The following is a 9,028-nucleotide window of genomic DNA, read 5'->3' as shown; positions in this document are numbered from 1 at the left end:
TATTTCATTCTTTGTAAGTGCAAAACCAAATAAATATTCTAACCTCAAATACCACAGGCTGGTATGAACAGTTTCTGCTATTTTTGTGCTGTGCTGGAGCCTTTTCTTTGATGTTTAAGATGTGGTCACTGCTCATTGTCCTGTATGTGTGTGTTTGTGTGCATGTCAGACTGTATAGTCTGTGGTGTGTGTGTGTCATAGACTGTATAGTCTGTGGTGAATATGTCTGTTGGGAAGCTTTGCACAACTGTTTTCTTAAAAAGGACCAAAAATGCAACTTAAGATTTCTTGGTAGCCAACCATAATTTATTTAGTAAGGTAAAAATTTAATCTTGCATGCGGAAGTGTTACCTTTTTTCATTTTTTTTTTTACCTGGCAAAATGCATAATCTCCCTGCCCCTCTTAGGAGGGTGGCGATCTCATTCACCCAAGACTACTCAGCCGGTTTGTGTCACTGATAGTTTTGCACAAAGTCTCGCTGTAGCAGTCATAGTAACCAGCACATGCATGGTCCTCATGTGCAAATAGCAATGACTGCTTGCCAACTTTAATCACATGCGTGATCTGCACAGGTCATGGTCCTGGGGCAGCCTCCACACATGGAACAATGGGGTTTTAAAGAATACATGTTTTGTTTTTGTTAATCTTATGAAACTTTTCTGAAAATGTTTCTAAAATGGTAAGACACGGCATAATGTGTCCCCTTTTTAAGAGCTTAAAACACTTTTATAACACTCTTGTGGTTTAGAACATAAGCTTAGATTCTATCTGGAAACATTTTGCTGCAGTTAAAAGGTAAATCATGATGATTATTTTTTCTAATCAATTTGTATTTTTTCCCAATTGATTACTGGATTTTGTAGTATATTGTATTATGTTTAGAAATCTGAAGCTGATAAAACTATGCTGCGTGTAAACCTCGACTTTCTTTGTCGGCCCAACTTACTGTGTTACTCTTCTTTTTACACCTCTAGTCTACTACACTGAGACGTTTGAGAAGTTATTTGCACATTATTATTTTACAAATGGCAGTCTTGTTGGCACACTGGTATTTTTGGGTAAACTAAGTCAGAATGAAGTGCGTTGGCACATCACTGTCCAGTTTACTGATGACCCTGTAGATGGCTTTTTTCCAGGCTGGGTCTTGATCCTTCCCCAAACAAATGGCAACGTAAAATTCCCTCAGCGTAATCTCAGCAACTTCAAGGAACCTGTCAGGGACCTGTCGACACAGGCAGGTAAACATGCCATTAACGATAGGCTCTGGGGAAACAGGTGAGTATGAAGGAAATGTGAACACCAACAGATGTCAAACCAAATATGCAAGTGATCTACCCTGAGGTACATGAAGTGTCAACAGGAAGACTTTGCATTTGACAAACTAAATAAAACAATAACATTTGATTAGAAAAAAATGAGAAATGTCTGTTTTTGGTATGCTGTCCAAAGCATGTTTCCTGCAAATAAACACCATGAGGGCATATAACTTTAATGCTTGAACATTCGCTGAATAAAGATCTTACAGACTGTCTACTGAAGACCAGTCTTCTTAGTTCACATGTAAAAATATCCAGCTTTTGCTAGTGCCACTAATCAAAATTTGGACTGTTTTGAGTATAAGATGTAATACTACGCTATTTTAAAAGTATTTCAAAATAATGTGTTGGGTGTATTGTGAAAAGTATAAAAATATAAGTTGGAAATACAGCACTGAATTTCAAATCAATTGTAAAAAAAATTAAACTCAGAACTCCACAAAACAAATTGGGATTTTTAGTTAAATGTAATAAATTTCAGCCAAAACCACAAATAATCATCACAAAAAAAACATTCTTTATTTGTGTATAAATCTATGTTGTTTAGGGAGTGTACTGAATAAAACTGCTGCTTGACCTTTTTCATAATTTTACTCAAATTCACTGCAAACCACAAAACCCTCTCACACAGGCATTACAAAAAAATGTTATTTGTGAATTTTCCCCCCCACATTATAAATTGAGTGGAACAGTTTTCCTGCATGGATTATTCAACAGTTTCAGGCCACTAATTCCTTCCTGATTTGAAGGTTTTTCTGAATCTTATTTCCCTATTCAGAATATATAACTGGTTTTAAATTGCTGTGGTGAAGGACACATAACCCATGAATAGCATTTTCATAAATCCCATTGTTTTTTCTCTACATTTATAAAGTCACAGCTCAAACAATAGACATTCCCCTTGTCCTATTTCAAACACAGATGTAATCCCAGTGTATAATCTAGGCTGTGTGTTGTTGCGTTCCTTGAATTTACCTGGAAGTCGCTGGTCTTGTTGTAGTGCAGGTTCAGGACTCTGAAAAGCTCTGATTCTCTGCCCACAGTCAGTGCCTCTGCGTCAGTCACCCTCTGAAGGACGGCATGCCTCGCAAACTTCTCCATCTGGATGTAGAAGAACTCCCTGAAGTTACTGAACCACTTGATCAGCTGGGACGTGATGCAGCGAGTGAACTGGTCAGTGAAGCAAATTTTAAAAATTAAAAAGGTAAGTTCATACAAACAAATGTATGATATGTATGTATGATATGAATTGCAAATAAATCACGTTTGCCCTTAATTCTGAGTGTACTCAGTGATTTTGTCAAAACATATGAACATATTCACCCCCTTCCTTCTCTTTTGCTGTCTCACCTGTACATCACTGAAACACATCTTGAGCACATGGGAGCTTGGGTAGCGGGTGTAAAAGAACATGAGCTTAGCCTTCTTCAGATGATTTGTTGTCAATCCCTCCTAAAAGTAGTAACTGTTAAGGGAAATAATTGAACCACAATAAATCGCTGTATAAATACAGTCATAGAAAGGAACAAAGTACAAAATTAGAATTACTGTACTTCAATAAAAAATGTAGATATTTGTACTTAAGTAAATTTTTAAGTGGATACCTACATTTGCCATCAGGTATCTGTAGTCTACTTTCTACTCCTACATTTTTGAACCGTAAGTATTTTTTTCTTGGTTTGACGACCTGTCGAAATGGCTGAGTTTATTTTTAGCAGATCCATAGATTAGCAAATAAAAATATACAAATAAACAAAAAAACAAACAAAAAACAGATTCATTTGTTTCTGCTCAACCAAAATCAGCACAATTCTTTATCAGAATCACAACATTTGATTGACTAGATCTCAAAGATTGTGTATTTTTTGCTCCTACTGCAGTACTTCTTGCACCACTGCAAATATAACATTTAGCCAATGAAAAACTTTACTGATTAAATGAGAAAATTAATTGTAGAGTACATTTTAAATATTTTCTATAATGCATGTGAGTGGATGGGGTGTTTTGGACAGTAAGTGTTAGAGAAGATGATGTAATAAGGTAAGTTTGGCAAGAGTATATCAAAGCATCACAGAAATTGTAACTTTTGTGGAGATTTCCAGTCTACATAGTACATTTATATTACTATTTATAAATTACCATTTATATTTTACATTTGATCACAGTTACCATATAAAAGGATACATTGATGGTGTTGGTGTACATGTTCTTCAAGCTGCTAGACTCCCCAAGATGCCTCACGCGAGAAACTGGTAAACTTTTCAAATTTGCTTGATTTGTTGCGTACAAACTTTTTTCTTCTCTGGTGTTGACTTTTGACCTTTCTTTTAGCACATACCAAGACTTGTCAGTTATTTTGCGTTGCTCCCTTTCAAAATCCCTCTTCTGTAGACTTTTGGATGACTTTTTAGTTGGTGTCAACTCCTGATCACCAGTACAGTATTGCGAGATAGGGACAGATTTATCCTTTCGTACCACAAGGGAAAGTGCTTCAGTTTGAAATGCAGGGAGTGGCACAGGTGTCATCTGAGTGTATGATGGAGAGGAGTCGTAGTATTGATGATATAAAGGAGGCTTTTTTCGCTCTTGTTTGGTCTGTGCCTTGAAAATGGTGTCCACACTTGTACTCAGAGCTTTGGAAAGTTCACATTTTAAAATATCTGTCATGTATTTGATACGCTCAGCATTTTGTTGAGAGTGGTTTGCTTGCTGTACCCCATGAGGTATATCCATACATGTATTCTGTGGCAGTTTTGGAGATGCATACAAGTTTTTAACCATTGTATCTTCATTCTTGATTTGAACCTGTTTGCAGCGCTGATATTGGTTCTGATGTTGATGCATTTTGAACATCTCCATTTGATAGGGATATAAAGTTGTATTCTTGTTCGTGCCTTCAGGTATGATCTCTTGTGGATTTGCTTCTGAGCCATTCATGCTTTTAATGATGCTTTCCACTCTGGCTCGTTTGGCTTCCCGACCCAAAGTTTGTAAGGGTAAGTGCATCACGTTTGAACTTTCTTCGCTCTGACTGTAGTACAAGTCTGGTACATCTCCACTGGAAGCCAGCTGAAATGAAGATACTTGCTCTGCAGTACATCCTTCTAGAAATAAGTCTGAACAATACAAGCCTCTACTCCAAGTGTAAGGAATCATTGCTGGAACATGGAAAGAGTAAGGTGAGTTTCACATATGTCAATCCTTAACTTTTTTGGAAGTTAATTCAATTTATTGACATCTAACAAACCAAACAAATAACTTTTTTCAGTCAAAACTGCAAATTCCAAATAAAGGAAAACATCAGTAAGTGTATCTGTAAACACAATAGATATAAATTAGTACTGCCTAAAATAATAAAAGTTGTCATAAAAGCACACCAAACTCGTAAAGTCTAATTCTTAATAATTCCTAAGTGCTTTCACATTTGTCCTGATTTGAGCAGTTTAGCCCTGATGTACACGTTGTTTTTGTCCTACTATAGTCTATTCTAATGCTCTCTGAAAAACTGCTAAAAAGACAGGAAACATCCTACCTGTTTGAGGCTGGTCCAGCTGCAGTTCTGTAACGTGCAGAAATAGTGGGTTTAAATATGTCTCTGTTAATGAAGTATCCTTTTCTTATCAAAGAGCGGGGGGCGTGGACAGCTCCCCTCCCACCCAGGCCCAGAACACACTTTGACGTACACGTGAATAATGCATGTCACAATTGTCATAATTGTGCATTTTCTACTCCTGTGTTAATAGATTATTTTAAGTACACATATCCTACAATTAGTGCACATAGCGAGGCCTCTGATTTGGGAAGTTTATCTCGTTTGTTTTTGTTTAAAGTCTTGCTTTATTTAGACACAACAGAATGCAGAGTGCAATATTTTTGTTTTTGTAACTAATTTATTGAAGATTATATTATCGACTCCATGACACCCCTGAATCTATAATACGGCCTTGTTGTACTTTCACTGGACACGGGAGTTTATAATCGACGATGTATAAATCCTTGCGCGGGACACCTACTCTACTGTCTACTCTCGGCTTCCGTATTCGCCGCTCCCAGAGTCTCTGCTAAAAGCCGCACAGTCGCCCGTGAACGATGCTATCACGCTCCCGGTGTGTGTACAGGACCCTCGGCCGCTCTTTGTCAGCGGTGAGCCAGGTGGGTTTAAGTGTCATCTATGTGAGGACGGGGACGGGTGTTTGACATGTGATCCTGTTTAATGTCTATAATCTAATGTATTAGTTGACATTTAGTGTGGCCTCTGTCATACGCCAAGGACAGATTACAGTTTCTCCAGTACTTCATCCTCACATTGTTGCAAGGGGCATTTTATGCATAACAACAATAATAATAATACTTAAATACTTGGCTGAAGTGACCAACATTTGTTTGTTTTATGTAAATTGATTCGTGCAGGTCTCATGTCAGTGGTCATGTTTTGGTTAAGGACAGTGCAGCTGACCTGAACCAAAATAGCTCGTGTCATTTTAGACATATATGTGCAGTGACCTGCTCTTAACTCAAGTTCAGCTGATCTTGCAACATGCACACAAACCATTCCAGGAGAATTTTCACATTTAAATGTGAATTTTTGCTGTGAATGGTTTGGTGCCCTTTTTGCCAACTCCACCCTGTCATCAGTTTTACACTGCGGTCATGCTAATAAGAAAAAGTCGAGTCCTCACATGAGTCATACAGCGCCATGTTCTCTGTTGTGCTGTTGTGTCCTGAATCCTCATCTGTTTTCTCTTTGTTTACTTTCAGGCTAATAATGTTCTGGTTCGGAGTGCATCAGGTGAGTGCCAATTGTATTTAATTTGAACACTTTTAGTTTTTGTGCTGCTTAGCTGTATTTTTATAATCTTTGTTTCGTTCTATATTCATTGTAGTTTACAGGAGCACTCAGCTGTAAGTGCTTTCTTTATTGGTAAAAAAAAATAAATTCTGTGTGGATGTATGTATATATATATATGTGTGTGTATATATGACTGTAATTTATATATTTTTTCCTTTTTTCCATTTTCTGTAGATGTGAATATCCATCAGTTGCACATGTCCTTCAATTCAGATCTTTCAAGACCTCAGCAGTTCACAGTATGTGTATTTAATGCACTTCACAGACTTGTGCTTAATCACCACTTTTGCGTCTTTTTGAGCAGGTGATGAAGTTGTTGTGGTCAAAACTCCTGCTTTTGCTGAGTCTGTTTCTGAGGGAGACGTTAGGTGGGAGAAGGGTACGTAAAATACATACGGTAATCTTGTACAACTGTAATGATCAAAAAGTGAATAAAATATATCTTTCATTTTGAATGTTTTAAGCTGTTGGGGACTCTGTGTCCGAAGATGAAGTTGTGTGTGAGATTGAAACTGACAAGGTACGAGAAATCCAAATTATTATTTAAAAATCTATTGCATGACTATGTCCACTATAAACCTTTGCCATTTTTCTTTTGTGGAACCAGACGTCAGTGCAGGTCCCATCTCCTGCTCCTGGAGTAATAGAGGAGCTGCTGGTCCCTGATGGAGGGAAGGTAGAAGGAGGAACACCACTCTTCAAGCTCAGAAAAGGAGGTTAGCTTAGCTCTTAACTATTTTAGACACATGGCTGAACAATGTAAAATGTGGCACACAATAGCAATATTGATGTTTCTCTCATCAGCTGCTGCAGCCAAAACTGTTCCATCTACCGTAACAGAGGCTCCTGCTCCATCTCCGCCCAGCCCCCCTCCACCCCCTGTACCACCTTCCCCTGTCCCTCCAATGTTCTCGCCAGCAGCTCAAGCCAAACCAGGTTTGTTATCAATACATATGTCTTTCCCAAATACAATCAATTCAGTGTTATTCTTTAACTGTGTTTTCCCATTTGGCTCATTGTTCAGTGGCAGCAGTCAAGCCCACTGCTGCTCCCCCAGCACCAGCTCCTCAAAAAGCCGGAGGCAGAGGAGAGAGCAGGGTAGCACTAAAATTCCCATGTAAATACACATCATCATGGCACATAAATGCTATCATGGATAATGTTGTCTTTTGCTGTACAGGTAAAAATGAACCGCATGCGGCTCAGGATCGCAGAGAGACTGAAGGAGGCTCAGAACACGTGCGCCATGTTGACCACCTTTAATGAAGTGGACATGAGGTGAGCAAAGCACCTTTGTGTCTAGATATGATCTGTGATTTTCAGTCATCTAAGGCATTTTGATGTTCCTGAACTTTCAGCAACATACAGGAGATGAGAAACCTTCATAAGGATGCCTTCCTCAAGAAACACAACATCAAACTGGGTTTTATGTCTGCTTTTGTGAAAGCGGCGGCTCATGCTCTGACAGACCAGCCTGCTGTTAATGCTGGTGAGGTTACATAAAATTGTCAAAATAACATTTACATTAATAATATGTAAATTGTGTATTATTTTTAATTCTTTTAGTTATTGATGATACCACCAAAGAGATTGTGTACAGGGACTATGTAGACATCAGTGTTGCTGTAGCAACTCCAAAGGTATGAGTCCTGTTTAGTACAGCTAACTCATACTTTACATCATACTTTAATCTGAAGATCATTTTAGGGGCTTGTGGTCCCAGTGATTCGCAATGTTGAGGCCATGAACTTTGCCGACATTGAGAAAACCATTAGCTCTCTGGGCGAAAAGGTAGAATCCTTATTCTTAGTTTACCCACTCTTCCTACAGTGTTTTAAATTTTGATTTGTATTTTACAAAGGCTCGTAAGAATGAGTTGGCTGTTGAAGACATGGATGGAGGGACATTTACTATCAGTAATGGGGGTGTGTTTGGGTCTATGTTTGGCACACCCATCATTAACCCTCCTCAGTCTGCCATATTGGGCATGCACGGCATATTTGACCGACCAGTCGCTGTTAAAGGCAAGGTAAGGGGTTACCTCAAATCTATTGAAGATTTATTAAAACATGCAAGTTCTAAAATGTATGATATTATTACAAAATTGTAAACTGTGCGTTTGCAGGTTGAGATTCGGCCAATGATGTATGTGGCTCTGACTTATGATCACCGCCTGGTGGATGGAAGGGAGGCTGTCACTTTCCTGAGGAAGATCAAATCTGTGGTAGAAGACCCACGTCTGCTGCTCCTTGATATGTAACTGGGCATTTGAACTCAACTGCCCATAAAACCAAGACTTGAAAACTTCACAAAGTCGCCTAAAAGTACAGTTTCATTCAGATGTACTATTCAGACATTATGGTTGTTCCTTAGCATGTCTTACACATAATTGACATGTATGTCTATCTTGTTTTTTACTATTTATATTTATATTTCCTTTTGGTTTCAGATCTCAGTTGTGGTTAAAAGTATGCTCTGATCTGAAATTATCTGATCATTTTTATAATGGCACACGTGGGTATTCTGTTAGGGTCCATATTTACTGCACACAATAAGGCTGTACTATTGCTTGAGCAGATTTTCCATGTTCATGCTATTTAGATAACTCATTTTAAACAATAAACATTTATTGTTTATCTATTTGTGTATTATATATTTGGTTCTGTAACATTTGTGCAGGAATTAAAGGGTTTGGACTGTATGAGGGGGAAAAAAAAACATTTTATCTTTTGCCAACTTTTTCCTGAATAATTGTCTAGTTAAAGTCTGCCAAAGCTTGATGTTCAAAGGTTCATTACCCAGCAGCCCTTGGTGCTTTCGCTCTTGAGATGCCCTCCATAATGGGATGATCTGGGCTCAAGT

The 9,028-nt window shown here is 38.1% G+C and overlaps 2 protein-coding genes across 3 annotated transcripts; one reads left to right on the top strand and one right to left on the bottom strand.

The window, feature by feature from the left end:
* Positions 1 to 1,064: 1,064 nt before the first annotated feature.
* Positions 1,065 to 3,544, bottom strand: LOC117392498 (prospero homeobox protein 2-like). Its single transcript, XM_055232409.1, has 4 exons — positions 3,502 to 3,544; positions 2,668 to 2,769; positions 2,293 to 2,487; positions 1,065 to 1,223 (listed from the first exon to the last, which is right to left on the bottom strand). The coding sequence occupies exons 1-4, from the start codon at positions 3,520 to 3,522 to the stop codon at positions 1,065 to 1,067; spliced, it is 477 nt and encodes a 158-aa protein (XP_055088384.1). The 5' UTR covers positions 3,523 to 3,544.
* Positions 3,545 to 5,345: 1,801 nt separating this feature from the next.
* Positions 5,346 to 8,849, top strand: LOC117393094 (dihydrolipoyllysine-residue succinyltransferase component of 2-oxoglutarate dehydrogenase complex, mitochondrial-like). Of its 2 annotated transcripts, XM_033991272.2 has the most exons (15): positions 5,391 to 5,469; positions 6,076 to 6,106; positions 6,201 to 6,219; positions 6,341 to 6,405; positions 6,471 to 6,545; positions 6,631 to 6,686; positions 6,774 to 6,882; positions 6,971 to 7,102; positions 7,191 to 7,264; positions 7,347 to 7,444; positions 7,525 to 7,655; positions 7,733 to 7,806; positions 7,874 to 7,957; positions 8,028 to 8,195; positions 8,292 to 8,696. In XM_033991272.2, exons 1-15 carry the CDS (start codon positions 5,407 to 5,409, stop codon positions 8,424 to 8,426), a joined length of 1,314 nt encoding a protein of 437 aa, XP_033847163.1. In that variant the 5' UTR covers positions 5,391 to 5,406; the 3' UTR covers positions 8,427 to 8,696. The 2 variants fall into 2 exon arrangements, with proteins under 2 accessions (XP_055088292.1, XP_033847163.1); XM_055232317.1 differs by lacking the exon at positions 6,201 to 6,219 and having other exon boundaries at positions 5,346 to 5,469; positions 6,076 to 6,119; positions 8,292 to 8,849.
* The last annotated feature ends 179 nt before the right edge of the window (positions 8,850 to 9,028 follow it).

This window comes from Periophthalmus magnuspinnatus, chromosome 24 (genome assembly GCF_009829125.3).
Source record: "Periophthalmus magnuspinnatus isolate fPerMag1 chromosome 24, fPerMag1.2.pri, whole genome shotgun sequence".
Taxonomy (NCBI): Eukaryota; Metazoa; Chordata; class Actinopteri; order Gobiiformes; family Gobiidae; genus Periophthalmus; species Periophthalmus magnuspinnatus.
The sequence above is the reverse complement of the archived record's forward strand: the minus strand, read 5'-3'. Positions and strand labels throughout refer to the sequence as shown.